This window comes from Oncorhynchus keta, chromosome 10, assembly GCF_023373465.1.
Source record: "Oncorhynchus keta strain PuntledgeMale-10-30-2019 chromosome 10, Oket_V2, whole genome shotgun sequence".
NCBI lineage: Eukaryota > Metazoa > Chordata > Actinopteri > Salmoniformes > Salmonidae > Oncorhynchus > Oncorhynchus keta.
Window position 1 is genome coordinate 20,984,839 of NC_068430.1, and position 16,366 is coordinate 21,001,204.

At 43.0% G+C, this 16,366-nt stretch overlaps 1 protein-coding gene across 4 annotated transcripts in view; it reads left to right on the forward strand.

The window, feature by feature from the left end:
* The first annotated feature begins 1,284 nt into the window (after window positions 1-1,284).
* Window positions 1,285-16,366, forward strand: part of LOC118388350 (semaphorin-3F-like) — a 104,638-nt gene continuing 89,556 nt past the window's right edge. For 2 of the 4 annotated variants that reach the window (XM_035777319.2, XM_035777321.1), the window contains exons 1-2: window positions 1,285-1,699; window positions 5,292-5,447. In XM_035777319.2, the coding sequence (XP_035633212.1) occupies window positions 5,330-5,447 (118 nt within the window). In that variant the 5' untranslated portion in view covers window positions 1,285-1,699; window positions 5,292-5,329. The remainder of the gene's footprint in view (window positions 1,700-5,291; window positions 5,448-16,366) is intronic. The other 2 variants (XM_052526659.1, XM_052526660.1) reach the window with 1 other exon arrangement.

Below are 16,366 nucleotides of genomic sequence, written 5' to 3' on the forward strand. Positions count from 1 at the left end.
CCTGTGGTAAATTCAATTGGTTGGACATGATTTGAAAATGCACACCCCTGTCCATATAAGGTCCCACAGCGACAGTGCATGTCAGAGCAAAAAGGAAGCCATGAGATTGAAGGAGGCACAGATCTGGGGAAGGGTACCAACAAATGTCTACAGCATTGAAGGTCCTCAAGAACACAATGGCCTCCATCATTCTTAAATGGCAGAAGTTTGGAACCACCAAGACTCTTCCTAGAGCTGGCCACTCGGCCAAACTGAGCAATCGGGGGAGAAGGGCCTTGGTCAGGGAGGTGACCAAGAACCCGATAGACAAGATCCCGATAGAGCTTCAGAGTTTCTCTGTGGCAATGGGAGAACCTTCCAGAGGGACAACCATCTCTGCAGCACTCCACCAATCAGATCTTTATGCAAGAGTGGCCAGACGGTAGCCACTCCTCAGTAAAAGGTACATGACAGCCCTCTTGGAGTTTGCCAAAAGTCACCTAAAGGACTCTCAGACCATGAAGGTTCACCTTACAACAGGACAATGACCCTAAGCACACAGCCAAGACAACGCAGGAGTGGCTTTGAGACAAGTATCTGAATGTCCTTGAGTGCTCCAGCCAGAGGCTGGACTTGAACCGGATCGAACATCTCTGTGGAGACCTGAAAATAGTTGTGCAGCAACACTCCCCATCCATCTGACAGAGCTTGAGAGGATCTGCAGAGAAGAATGGGAGAAACTCCCCAAATACAGGTGTGCAAAGCTTGTAGTGTCATAGCCTAGAAGACTATTTAAAGTATATATATTTAAACTTTATTTAACTAGGCAATTCAATTAAGAACAAAATATTATTTACAAAGACAGCTGTAATCGCTGCAAAAGGTGCTTAAACAAAGTACTGAGTCTGAATACTTATGTAAATGTGATATTTTAGTATATCATTTTCTAAAAGTTTTCAAAAATGTCTAAAAACTTGTTTTCATGAATTAATGGCATTGTGTGTAGATTGATGAGAGGGAAAAAACGATTCAATCCATTATAGAATAACGAACTGTGTAAAAAAGTCAAGGGGTCTGAATACTTTGCGAATGTGGGAACAAAGTATCAAAGCGTTAAATGTGTGCGTGTTTTTCATAAATGTGGAGTCAATCTGGTTTGAGGGATACTGATACTGTTGACCAATGAATCACCACAATAGTCCGGTCGGTTCTATCAAACTGATTATCTAGAGGCGGGAGGAATGGGCGGGCGGCAGCTAAGGTACTTCCCTCCCCGTGGGTGTGTTCAACGCAAGTGTAGGCATTGCATCCACCTGCCAACGCGTTTCCCTTTGCAGTCCGAAGCGAATACACTTTTACCAGGAACACTTTCTGCGTTTATAGACGAATTTCAGACAAAGACGAATACTTAAAATTGTCTGTTTTCCGGGATCTGTCACATTGGACTTGTCACAACTTGTCATTAAACTTTCACAAAATTGATTTGGAGAGACGTTTTCAGCTGCTCCTCATGAGCATTGTACTGGGCAGCAATAAACACACCGGGCTCAGGTGTATCTCTAAAGACTGACCTGCAACGGCACCCGGATCTTATACATTTTAAACTTGGAGACAAGAGACGAGAGGCGAACGATTTCGTGGAATTCTGTTGGTTTTTTCGATGACTTGTAAGGTTGGACTTGGACTCAAAGTTATTTGTGGAGAGTAAAGTGACAATCAGGTAATTATTCATAACGTTAACCTTACGAAAAAAGATTGCAGACTGAGTGCATTATACATGTAGTACAGTGAATCATTACTGCAGTATGCTGCAAATACTGCGTCCAAAAATAAAACATGTTTAGTGTACTACAGTTATAACTGCAGTGTAACTATAGTTAGAGTGCAATATAACTGCAGTTCAACTGCGTCCAAAATACCACAGTCGACTGCAGTTACTGCACTTTTATTTTTGTAAGGGTAATGCTTTGCATTCAAACAGCCTACAATTTGCACACAGCACTGACATTATTTACTGGTGGGTTACATTTGACATGTTGTTTCTCCTAAAGAGCTGTGACAAAATGGGTCTAATAAGTTCTGTACTGGCATACAACTGTTAATTTTTTGTTGTTGATTAGGTTAGCCTGTATGAAAAACAGCTTAATGTGGCTTGTTAAATTAGGCTTTTATAATGAACATTTGAATTTCAGTGTGACAGCCAATGCTGGACACTTCGACTTTGTTATAAACGTGTATGCCATGTCATGTCAGTTTTACCATTTTTAAAATGTAACCTTTATTTAACTAGGCATGTCAGTCTTATTTACAATGAAGGCCTACCCCGGCCAAACCCAGACAATGCTGGGCCAATTGTGCTCAGCCCTATGGGACTCCCAAACACGGCCGGATGTGATACATCCTGGAATCGAACCAGGGACTGTAGTGACGCATTTTGCACTGAGATGCTGTGCCTTAGACCACTGCGCCACTCGGGAGGCATGCCATGCTTTAAACGAGTTTTCCTTTTTTCTGTTCACTCATGTGCTGGAACAACTAACGTTACCAGCTGCAGATCTATCTAACAAATTAGTAGCTTTATGTCGCACAACTCAACACAATGAGTTTCTCCAGTTTTCAAAATAGCATAATATTTCAAAGATTGTTCACATTGATTCTGCAATAGCCTAGGTGTTTTCTTTGTAGAATAAACATACGTACGGGATTTAGTCATCCACAAAGGTTATTTTGTCTCTGGTAAAAGTGCACAAATCATTAGAAGCGCACACGTCTCTCTAAGAAAGCAAGGTAGCATACCCACTCCCGAAAGCCTGCAGAAAGTATGCAATCCTACTCTTAGAATATGATCCTAATAGCCCGCTGAATTGTCAAGCGCGGCTGCCGCTGGACCAAGCAGAAAGAGGGCGAGTGGCTAAAAGCGAGTTTTATTAGTGGTCTTTACCGTCTTTCGGCCAGTAAATCATGCTCAACGTGGCAATTGTCTTGATTCACGATACAGCAATAAGTAATGTTTGCTGTCAAAAACACATGCAAGTACTGAGAACAGACAATTAGGCAACACCTCTGATAAAATGCATTAACGAGGAACCGTCCAAAATTATGTATTATTATAGGCTAGTTTGTTGACATTTGAACAAAAATGCTTATCTAATGTAAAAGTGATGACATGCCAATGAACCGATGGGGTGAGTGGGGGATGAGATGCCTTAATTAGGTGTCATGTTTATTATACATTTTCGATCCTTTGATGAGAACCATGCCAAGGCTACTGAGCGTCATTCCTATATTTAGCTCTAACGAATTTATGTTTATGTTTTCAAGTGTAGGCCCACGCTATTACACTGCTATTACACTTGTTGCACTTCAAGAACATAAAGAGGAAGACATTGGATCTGGACCTGTTAGATCATTTAATCAAATTAGAATTCCTAGGATATTGTGCAAATGGAAAATCATGCACGTCTGTGTGTAACTGTGTGTGTGTGTGTGTGTGTGTGTGTGTTTGTGTGTGTGTGTATGCGCCTGCGTGTGTTTGTGTGTGTCTGTGTCAGTTTAAATGTTATTTGTAAATAGTTCATTGTTTAATTTAATTTGCTTGTGTGAAGGAATCGGACCATGACTCAGAATAAACAGCTGCCCAGTTAACAAATTGTCCACAAATAGCTGAGGTTTGAACAGCTGGTTATACTCATAAATCCACCCTAACCAACCCGTTTGGTTAAATGATCTCTTTTGAGCTGTAGGCTCTGGCCCCAGCTCTCCAGCAGCCTGCATGTTGTGTTTGTGGTTGAAGTGCCCTTTACACTGTGCTCACTTGCAATCGCATGCAGAGTGGTTGTATAGCCATCAAAATGTAAACGTTGTACATTGATGATGTGTATTCACTGAATCCAAGGTGCATGTGATGTCGTAGCACCCTGGGCTATGGGACACAGAAACTGCCTGTTACAGCTGAAGTAATAGCGATATAGCTCCTTGACTGTGGGAATCAGGATAATGTGAAGGTTGACAGTGTCCATAAGAGCAGGGCACTGTATCTAGTAGATGGCATGAGCTTGTTGACCAAGCCTGAACATCCATGGATCTGTGGTTTATTAACCACAGTGGCATCTGCCCGACACTGTTAAAGCCATGAAATAAGACTAATAATAATACTTACCCTAGATTTGAGTTTGGCAGTTTTTTAGTTGTTGTATCAAGTCTAGGCAACACCGTACTACCCTTAAAGGGGCAGTGCAGTCGAAACTTGATTTTCCTGCGTTTTATATATATTTCCACACTATGAGGCTTGGAATAATACTGTGCATTTGTGAAAAAGAGCATCATTCCCTTTTAGTGTAAGAGTTGTTTGAAAAGACCCCCAAACATTTCAGCTTGTTTGCAATTTAAAAAAAAAAATTGGACCACCTGGTGAAATCATCAGGTGGTATAAGTTAATAGGCCAATAACAAAGAGAGTTTGCCCTCCTCTCTGCAAATAACAGCCAGGTTTCAGGTTACCTATCCATCCCATTAGGCTCGTTCAATTAGACCCGTCACTCAGGCCACGCCCAGACATTCTAGCAAAATTCTTGCTTGAAAAATAGCCTTTTGCTAAGAAGCTATTTTTGATTATTCTTTACCATTTAATTGAAAACAATCACAGTAAGGTACATAATTGTTACCCAGAAATGATTTGATATTGAGATAAAAATGGCTGCATTGGATCATTAATAAAGCATGCAGTATTCTGCTTACCCTTTATAACTTGAGTGTATTGCCCATTCCTTTTAGGTATGGCTCCATTGCTACATTTGATCATGTTAATGTTATTACAGTTTCAATCAACAATCCCAAGACTCTGGTTGATTTTATCTTCAATACTGTATTCTATTTTGTAGAGGTGACATTACACCAGTGACAAAAAAAAATCACTCTGGTTTGTGTGAAGACAAGGTATAACCTTACATTAGGTGACTACATAATTACAGAGTAGTGCACAGGGTTGGTGATCTTGAAAGAGGAATGTGTTTGGTGGGACTAGAAGATAACAGCATATTCTTGCACAAGAGGCAGGGAACAATGGAGGAGACAGCTTGATTTTTCCATCATTTTGTCTCGCATACATCAAGGTCCAATATGACTCTGGCCAAATGGAATTGGACTCTACTTTTCAAAGGTCCAATGGTCTGGGTGTAATCCCTAAGCATCAGTGATGGAACATCAGATGTTCACAGCTCTCACAAGGAAGCTATCATCGTAAATACCACTGTGTAATACTTTTAGCAGCTAATGTTTTTAAATGTTTAATTGTTGACCTCTTCTTTCCTCCAGTGTTCTGTGATTGTTCTTTACCTGGAGGTTGGTTCAACATGCTGTTGGCAGGTCTGTGGACGGTCCACATACTCCTGGCCCTGGTTGTTGGGGCTCTGTGCAATCACAACATCAACGACCCTCATGCTTCACCCCGCGTCTTCATCTCCTTCAAAGGTAAGAGGCAAACATCTCTGGTCTACCCCCTAGTGGTTTCTATCTGGAGTCTTGAATTCATGTAGCTCTCTCCTCTAATAGCTTCCTCCCGTTGTGTGGCGTCATTAAAAGAATCACCACATTTTCTGTTTTCTTCTGCTCTGCACTGTGCGTGCACCCTTTGTGTGACTGATGATATGATAATCAGATAAATGGGATGATTCTGGCCTTGATAAGTGCTCTAGATTCCATAGGAAGAACTTACAGCATAGTCATGAGTCATGTTGCACCACAGATCCGTCATAGTGACCACTAACAAATCATGCGATTCTAATTTGCTTCCTCTCTTAAATATTCTTGCAGGGTCAGTCTCAGCAACTGCTTCCACTTTACTATATTGAACGAATAATTAAAAACACAAACAAAGGAGAAAAAAAAGCTTCAAATTGAGGTTAACAAAGACAACAGTGTATTTTTTAGAACAATTTTCCCTCTGATACAGAATGGTAGTTATAAGGTGTCCTTGAATCAACATGATTAGATGCTATCGTGTTTTTGTAATGGAGAAGGAACTATCTAAAGGTGAAAGTGATGCATTAAAAAGACTTGCCTGCAGCATTTTAGCATGTAATGATAACACTATCATGGTCATTATCAGATCAGGGGTCCCTCTACAGAATGACACATCTCAGGGCTTTGTTCATGCACTTCAGTGGCCATGTAGATGAGGTGGGGTAGGGCTTGGGGGTTGTGGGGTTTGGAGGGAGAGTGTAGCGGGTATTACTGAGATCAAATTGCCTGGTTCAACCAAGCAGAGCGCTGTTTGTCCCTAAGGTCTGTCCCTCTCTCCAATCTCGCCGCCGATTAGCAGCCGTAGCAGCGCGAAGGGACTGAGCAGTGCCCCTGTTTGCTTTGGCTTCCATTTCCCAGGACTCCTGGGCTGGCACTGGGCTGGCACTGGGCTGGCACTGGGCTGGCACTGGGCTGGCACTGGGCTGGCACTGGGCTGGCACTGGGCTGGCACTGGGCTGGCACTGGGCTGGCACTGGGCTGGCACTGGGCTGGCACTGGGCTGGCACTGGGCTGGCACTGGGCTGGCACAGTTCAATATTAAAGGTTCTTTCCCTCTTTAATCAAGGCAGATTAAACACATCACTGAACACGTATCCAGAGCTCAGCATTTCTTTCATTATTTTTCCCCCAAATATCAATATACCCAGTTCTCTAGTTGAATATCTTCAAATATATTGCTTTTACTCAACTGCATCAACAAAGTTGTTTTTTTCGTTTTTCAGTTGATTGTTTTTCTTAGAATGTTTTTTTTTTTAATATTCAAAAAATTCTCAGAAGTGTGTCGTTTGAAATTGTGGCCTGCTCTTTATATTAGCTGCAATACTTTTTTGGCAAATCCAGCAGTATTGTTTGCTGACGAGCAGACACAGAGGAGAACCTGGCTCTCTTGCTTACCTGTTTGTTTTGCTACCCAGTCATGATGCATTTCACAGTCTACTGACTCTGCTTTTCTCCTAAGCTCTGGAGAGAGCCTTTTCCCCCTTCAATATTGTGATTCACCCACTTAATTGCTTTTCTAGTACCTTGTAAACCCCACATTGACAAAGCAGCTGCACTTTCTACCTTGCATTATAGTGTTTTAATTATTCACTACAGTTTCAGGGATGCATTTTACTATTGACTGGCGATGTAGGTTATTTTTATAGATCGTACTTACTAACTAGATTTTTAGCAACAAGTTTGAGATTTCTCTTTATGGCACCCTTTGATGTTTTGGGCATCAAAGGGTGCTATGGGCTATGGGCTTTGACACAGCATAACATGTATATTGCAGTGGAGGCTCCTCAGAGGAGGAAGGGGAGGACCAACCTCCTGAGTGAATTTCATAAAAAAATGGTAAAACATTAAAAAAGTTATCCTTTTTAGATTAAACTATATAAAATATATTCACATCACCAAATAATTGATTAAAACACACTTTTTTGCAATGAAACTCAACAGTAGCCTCAGCAGCAGTCTGTATCGTAGCACAACGGTCTAGCCGGAGAACAGATAGCTTTCGTCCTCCTCTGGGGACGTTGAGTTCAATACAAAGCCTAGGCAGCTCATGGTTCTCACACCCTTTCACAGACTTACACAGTAATTATGACAACTTCCGGAGGACGTCCTCCAATCTATCAGAGCTCTTGCAGCATGAACTGTCATGTTGTCCACCCAATCAAAGGATCAGAGAATGAATCTAGTACTGAAAGCATAAGCTACAGCTAGCTAACACTACAGTGCATAAAATGTGGTGAGTAGTTGACTCAAAGAGAAAGACAATAGTTGAACAGTTTTGAACAAATTAATTTCTTCCAAAATGAAGGAGAAGCAAGAGAGAGAGCGGCTTTAGAGAGGCTATACAAGTAGCGAGGCTATATACAGACACCGGTTAGTCAGGCTGATTGAGATAGTATGTACATGTAGATATGGTTAAAGTGACTATGCATATATGATGAACAGAGAGTAGCAGTAGCGTAAAAGAGGGGTTGGTGGGTGGCGGGTGGTGGGTGGTGGGTGGCGGGAAACAATGCAGATAGCCTGGTTAGCCAAGATGCGGGAGCACTGGTTGGTCGGCACAATTGAGATAGTATGTACATGAATGTATAGTTAAAGTGACTATGCATATATGGTAAACAGAGAGTAGCAGCAGCATAAAAGAGCGGTTGGGGCGGGGGGGCACACAATGCAAATAGTATGGGTAGCCATTTGATTACCTGTTCAGGAGTCTTATGGCTTGGGTGTAAAAACTGTGGAGAAGCCTTTTTGTCCTAGACTTGGCACTCCGGTACCGCTTGCCAAGAGGTAGTAGAGAGAACAGTCTATGACTGAGGTGGCTGGGGTCTTGGACAATTTTTAGTGCCTTCATCTGACACTGCGTAGTGTAGAGGTCCTGGATGGCAGGAAGTTTAGCCCCAGTGATGTACTGGGCCGTACGCACTACCCACTGTAGTTCCTTGCGGTCAGAGGCCGAGCAATTGCCGTACCAGGCAGGGATGCAACCAGTCAGGATGCTCCCGATGTTGCTGCTGTAGAACCATTTGAGGATCTAAGGACCCATGACAAATCTTTTTAGTTTCCTGATGGGGAATAGGCTTCTTGGTGTGTTTGGACCATTCTAGTTTGTTGTTGATGTGGACACCAAGGAACTCGAAGCTCTCAACCTGCTCCACTTCAGCCCCGTCGATGAGAATAGGGCCGTGCTCGTTCTTCCTTTTCCTGTAGTCCACAATCATCTCCTTAGTCTTGGTTACGTTGAGGGATAGGTTGTTATTCTGACACCACCTGGCCAGGTCTCTGACCTTCTCCCTATAGGCTGTCTCGTCGTTGTCTGTGATCAGGTGATCTACCACTGTTGTGTCATCTGCAAACTTAATGATGGTGTTGGAGTCTTGCCTGGCCATACGGTCGTGGGTTCACTTACTTATCTAGCAAATGCTGCTAGCTAGTTTAGCCTACTCAAACACCCTGCTCAAACAGAGGGATGCTATGTTAGCTAGCTGGCTATGACTATTCAAAACAACACTGAAACTTTTCCAAGTCAAGTACAGATTTTGGTTTGACAATTTTTTTGCCACCGGGCCCCGCCGGTATATGTGCTAAACTGCTTACTGACTGTACACTGTAACGTTACTGCATGATTCTAGGTGGTTTACTAATGCATTAGAACTGTGTTTACTCTTGATCAGGGGTGTATTTATTCTGCCGGTTCTGTTAAAAAAAATTATTAAACGGAAGCAAGCAGGATGAAACGGGAATAAACATACCTGAATTTGTCCAATAGAAACTCTTGTTTGCAACTGTTGGACTAATGATTACACCCTAGATCAGTTAAATACAGGCAAGAGTGTGAAAGACGTTATTGAATGAGTGCACCTACGTTTTAAACTTTAATTCATAACCTAGTTTGTAGCAACCTCATCATGGTTAAAGGAAAATTGTAATATCTTGTAGTAGCCTAAACCTATCGCTGTTACATTGAACTGTGTGAATGGAATATGAATTACAGTCATCCAATATACCGTCCTCCCTCATCTTAAACGGCATCGACTGCCGGTGTTATATTGATATATTTTTATGTATAATATGCTCATTATGAAAGTGCCGTATAATGGTGCCGTATCATATTAAACGTATCCCAAATTAACAACTTTAGGCTGACATCCCTTCTTGGTTATTTAATGGTCTGGTCTCTAACTATTGTGAGGTTGGTTGCTTGCCAAAACCTGGTTACTCTGCTGCTCCCGAGAAACGCTAAGGACAGTGACCTCGTACACAAGGGGCCCTCACTTCCCCATTAAACAGGTCGTACCTACGTGGAGAGTAAGTCTAGAACCTCTTAATTGTTTTTTTCTTTCTACTTTAGTGAAATGCTTCCCCAGGGAACTTCACCTACAGATCCAGGCTCTTAATTTGATCACTCTTTTGTTGCTGAGAATTTTCCTCCACTTAAGGAAATGCAGATGAGCTTTGTGATTTACATAAATTCACAGAAAACCAGCACTAACACACGGTTATATTAACATGATTGCACTTTTCATGTAGCCTACTTTTATCCAGCTAATCGCTTAACCACCCATCAAGCAACATTATGGACTACATGTTCAAATTCTGTTGCTGCAGGATTATTTTGCTACGACAATACTGGTGGAATTAAGATCCTACATCTCTATGATGCAGTCTGGTCTGGCCTACTGACTGAGTGTCAATTATATGCAGCCAAATGTGGAGCATGAATCTATGCTTTTGTAAATAAGAAAACGTTCAGCATTAGTATGTCTCAAGATATTCACTCTAAAACTTGAATGTTTTGGAGCTAAATGGTTTTAAACACAATAGTGAGTATATTTCAAGTCTAGCCATCATCTGTAGCCAGTGAAAGCATGAGGTAAGAGCCTTGAAAGGGTAGACTTCGGTCAGGCTTATCACTGTCTCCTGCCCTGCACGATCACAGCCAGGGTGAAGGACTTTGATAGCCAGAGCTGTGAAGTCCGCTTCAGTTGGGAAAGCTAATAGGAATCTGTGTAATCAATACCTCACAGCTCATTTAAATGGCCAACCTAACTTAGGCATAAAGAGAAGTGAGTCGCCATAGATAATCAATTGCACTCTGTGGGGGTAGCTCAGACAAGACTGCTGTCGCCAACAATCCCCAAGAGGGGAATGTCTCCACCCGTCTACCCCCATAAGTCAGACCTGGAAAACTGGAGAATACAGTGAATTATACTGAACAAAAATATCAATGCAACATGTAAAGTGTTCATGAGCTGAAATAAAATATCTCAGAAATGTTCCATACACATAAAACAATTATTTCTCTCAAATCTTGTGCACACATTTGTTTACATCCCTGTTAGTGAGCATTTCTTCTTTGCCAAGATAATCCATCCACCTGACAGGTGTGGCATATCAATAAGATGATTAAACAGCGTGACCATCAAATCAAATCACATTTTATTTGTCACATACACATCAAATCAAATCAAATGTATTTATAAAGCCATTCTTAAATCAGCTGATATCTCAAAGTGCTGAACAGAAACCCAGCCTAAAACCCCAAACAGCAAGCAAGGCAGGTGTAGAAGCACGGTGGCTAGGAAAAACTCCCTAGAAATGTCAGAACCTAGGAAGAAACCTAGAGAGGAACCAGGCTATGAGGGGTGGCCAGTCCTCTTCTGGCTGTGCCGGGTGGAGATTATAGCAGAACATGGCCAAGATGTTCAAATGTTCATAGATGACCATTAGGGTCAAATAATAATAATAATCATAGTGGTTGTCGAGTTTGCAACACATGGTTAGCAAATGTTAATGCGAGTGTAAGCGAAATGCTTGTGCTTCTAGTTCCCCGTTCTTCCATGGCTTGCATACTCACCAGACGTGTCACCCATTGAGAATGTTTGGGCTGCTCTGGATCGATATGTACGAGAGTGTGTTCCAGTTCCTACCAATATCCAACAACAACAATCACAGCCATTGAAGAGGAGTGGGACAACAGGCCACAAACAACAGCCTGATCAACTCCATGCAATGGAGACAGACTGGTTTTCTTATCCACGACCCTACATTTTTAAGAAGGTATCTGTGACCAACAGATGCATATTTGTATTCCCAGTCCTGTGATATCCGTAGATTACGGCCTAATTTATTTAATTAAATTAACTGATTTCCTTATATGAACTGGCACCAAATAAAATCTTAGAAATTGTTGCATGACCTCTTGACTTTTTTCACATTTTGTTATATTACAGCCTCATTCTAAAATGGATAAATACAAATACAAATTGCTTCAATCTACACACAGTACCCCATAATGACAAAGCGAAAACAGGTTTGTAGAATTTTTTGCCAAAACCCCCCTTATTTACATAAGTATTCAGACCCTTTGTTATGAGACTCTGTAAGGGTTTTCCTGTGGTGAAGGAGAAGTGGACCAAAATGCGGCGTGGCTATTGCGATCCATGTTTAATGAAACAAAGTAAACACGAATCAAATACAAAAACAATAAACGTACCACGAAAACCGAAACAGCCTAATGCTGGTGCAAAGTAACACAGAGACAGTAACAAGGACAATCACCCACAAAACCCAACACCAAACAGGCTACCTAAATATGGTTCCCAATCAGAGACAATGATGAACACCTGCCTCTGATTGAGAACCATATCAGGCCAAACATAGAACTAGACAACCTAGACATGTAACATAGAATGCCCACTCAGCTCACATTCTGACCAACCAAAACATAGAAACATACAAAGCAAACTATGGTCAGGGTGTGACAGACTCTAAATTGATCTCAGGTGCATCCTGTTTCCATTGATCATCCTTGAGATATTTCTACAATCTGGATTGAAGTCCACCTGTCGTAAATTCTATTGACTGGACATGATTTGGAAAGGCACACACCTGTCTATACAGTTAACAGTGCATTTCAGAGCAAAAACCAAGCCATGAGGTCGACGGAATTGTCCGTAGAGCTCTGAGATAGGAATGCGTCGAGGCACAGATCTGGGGAAGGGTACCAAAAAATTTCTGCAGCATTGAAGGTCCCCAGGAATACAGAGGCCTCCATCATTCTTAAATTGAAGAAGTTTGGAACCACCAATAATCTACCTAGAGCTGGCCCCTTGGCCAAATTGAGCAATCGGGGAAGAAGGGTCTTGGACAGGGAATTGACCAAGAACCCGATGGTCACTCTGACAGAGCTCCAGAGTTCCTCTGTGGTGATGGGAGAACCTTCCAGAAGGACAAACATCTCTTCAGCACTCCACCAATCAGGCCTTTATGGCAGAGTGGCCAGACGGAAGCCAAAAGGCACCTAAAGGACTCTCAGACCATGAGAAACAAGATTCTCTGGTTTGATGAAACCTTTGGCCTGTATGCCAAGCGTCATGTCTGGAGGAAACCTCGCACCATCCCTACGATGATGCATGGTGGTGGTATCATTATGCTGTCGGTATGCTTTTCAGTGGCAGGGACTGGGAGACTAGACAGGATCGAGGCAAAGATGAACGGAGCAAAGTACAGAGATCCTTAATCAAAACCTGCTCCAGAGTGTTCAGGACCTCAGACTGGGACGAAGGTTCACTTTCCAACAGGACAATGACCTGAAGCACACAGCCAAGACAACACAGGAGGGGTTTCAGGACAAATCTCTGAATGTACTTGAGTGGTCTAGCCAGACCCCGGACTTGAACCTGATCGAACATCGCTGGAGAGACCTGAAAATAGCTGTGCGGTGACGCTCCCCATCCAACCTGACAGAGTTTGAGAGGATCTGCAGAGAAGAATGGGAGAAACTCCCCAAATACATGTGTGCCAAGCTTGTAGTGTCATACCCAAGAAAACTCGAGGCTGTAATCGCTGCCAAAGGTGCTTCAATAAAGGAATGAGTAAATGGTCTGAAAACGTATGTAAATGTGTTATTTTATTTTTTTATAAATTTGCTAAAAAAAATCTAAAAATCTTTTTGTGCTTTGTCATTATGGGGTATTATGTGTAGATTGATGAGGAAAAGACAGTTTAATCCATTTTAGAATAAGGCTGTAATGTAACAAAATGTGTAAGAAGTCAAGGGGTCTGAATACTTTCCGAATGCACTGTATGTAATACATTCAGTGTAAAGGCATTATTCCAGATTTGGGTTTTTTGGAGAAAGTTAAGATAAACCAAAGCCCTCCACTACTAAAGTGAAAGCCAATGAATTGCCATGCAAAAGTATTGTTTGAGAGAATACAGCCTCCAAAATGACAACTAATAAGTGATTGTTTATATGTAAGGCTCCTTGTAAATCCATTTACAGCAGATTAGAGCAGATTTAGCCCTATCTGTGTTGTTTCACAGATTACCCGTGTTGAAATGCAGATTGACAATACCCATGGAGAATGACAAATCATTTTTACGAACAAATGCACTGATAGGCATTGCTCCAGCGATTCTTCTCCATCTTCTCATGTTTTGGTATAGAATTCCCCTGCATGACAGATGAGCGTAACCCTACTTTGTTGGCTCATATCCCCCCTCTGACATAATGTAATAATACTATTTATGACACTAGTAGCAATATATGCTGTTTAGCAGACTTTTATACAAAGAGGCATGCATGCATATGTTTCTTTTAGGTATGGGTGGGCCCTGGAATTGAACCCACTATCCTGGCGTTGCATTCACCATGCTATACCAACTGAGCTACAGAGACATGTTATTGCTCATCCATTATGGAGTGATCCTTGCTTATGGCTCAGCCTTTTGAGGTTTTAAACCGCACATGAACCCTGGCTACAGCTGTGCTGTTTAATATGTAGCTTACTATGACTCACTAAATACTCCTTGTAGTCAAATAGAACGTCAGCTTTTGTTTATTGTTATTGTAAAACCATTGCATATGCTGTATGCATATGTTTACAGAAAGTGTGAGTTGTGAATAAAAGCCATTAGTGTCTATATTATCTCAGCAAGGCCTCTAGGACACAGGTTCTTTACATTTGTCTGCTAATATAAGGTCAACTTAAGGTGAGAATAAACAAAGGGACAGGGTCAAGAGGTACCATAGTTGTAAATAACATGACAGGACCTGGGCTAGGTGGTGATGACATGTCCCTCCCCCGCAACCACCTCCACAGAGATGTGCTGACAAGACCATGGTGTACACATTGGTATGTATATTAACATATCATTGGTTGTGTTTGCTGTTTCTAGCTTCCTGTTAACTGCAATATTTTTGAAGTTATCTACCTCTACACACGGTCTCCCTCTCACCTTTTCCTTGGCGGGGTTAATGGAATTTGAAACAGTTGTTCTCAAGTGTAGTAGGAGTTATGGGGTATGGTGGGAATGCTTGGGAATGCTGTGACATCACATGGGATTACTCACTTTTTGGCATCCGAAGAGGAGCAGGAATGTTGGTCACTGTGACCACCGTGGTTAGGATCGGGATTACCATTGGTAGGTGTCTCAGAGCAGGAGTTAGCTACACTGACTGACCACCGTGGTTGGGATCGGGAATACCATTGGTAGGTGTCTCAGAGCAGGAGGAAGCTACACTGACTGACCACCGTGGTTGGGATCGGGAATACCATTGGTAGGTGTCTCAGAGCAGGAGGAAGCTACACTGACTGACCACCGTGGTTGGGATCGGGAATACCATTGGTAGGTGTCTCAGAGCAGGAGGAAGCTACACTGACTGACCACCGTGGTTGGGATCGGGAATACCATTGGTAGGTGTCTCAGAGCAGGAGGAAGCTTCACTGACTGACCACCGTGGTTGGGATCGGGATTACCATTGGTAGGTGTCTCAGAGCAGGAGGAAGCTACACTGACTGACCACCGTGGTTGGGATCGGGAATACCATTGGTAGGTGTCTCAGAGCAGGAGGAATCACTGACTGACCACCGTGGTTGGGATCGGGAATACCATTGGTAGGTGTCGTGGTTGGGATCGGGAATACCAGAGGTGCAGAGGAGTTAGCTACACTGACTGACCACCGTGGTTGGGATCGGGAATACCATTGGTAGGTGTCTCAGAGCAGGAGGAAGCTTCACTGACTGACCACCGTGGTTGGGATCGGGAATACCATTGGTAGGTGTCTCAGAGCAGGAGTTAGCTACACTGACTGACCACCGTGGTTGGGATCGGGAATACCATTGGTAGGTGTCTCAGAGGTGCAGGAGGAAGCTTCACTGACTGACCACCGTGGTTGGGATCACCATTGGTAGGTGTCGTGGGATCGGGAATACCAGGTGCAGGCAGGAGTTAGCTACACTGACTGACCACCGTGGTTGGGATCGGGAATACCATTGGTAGGTGTCTCAGAGCAGGAGGAAGCTACACTGACTGACCACCGTGGTTGGGATCGGGAATACCATTGGTAGGTGTCTCAGAGCAGGAGGAAGCTACACTGACTGACCACCGTGGTTGGGATCGGGAATATCACTGGTAGGTGTCTCAGAGCAGGAGGAAGCTACACTGAAGGACCACCATGGTTGGGATCGGGAATACCATTGGTAGGTGTCTCAGAGCAGGAGGAAGCTACACTGAAGGACCACCGTGGTTGGGATCGGGAATACCATTGGTAGGTGTCTCAGAGCAGGAGGAAGCTTCACTGACTGACCACCGTGGTTGGGATCGGGATTACCATTGGTAGGTGTCTCAGAGCAGGAGGAAGCTACACTGACTGACCACCGTGGTTGGGATCGGGATTACCATTGGTAGGTGTCTCAGAGCAGGAGGAAGCTACACTGACTGACTGCCCCCATCTTTCATTCACACTTCTCTTCTGCACCCTCCCCGTCTCGCCCGGAGGTAACAGCATGCTTCTATTTTTACTCTCTGGCTCCGTCTTTCTGTCTATTTCGGGTGCTGCCGGGGTTGTAAACTTCCCTTCAGGGTTT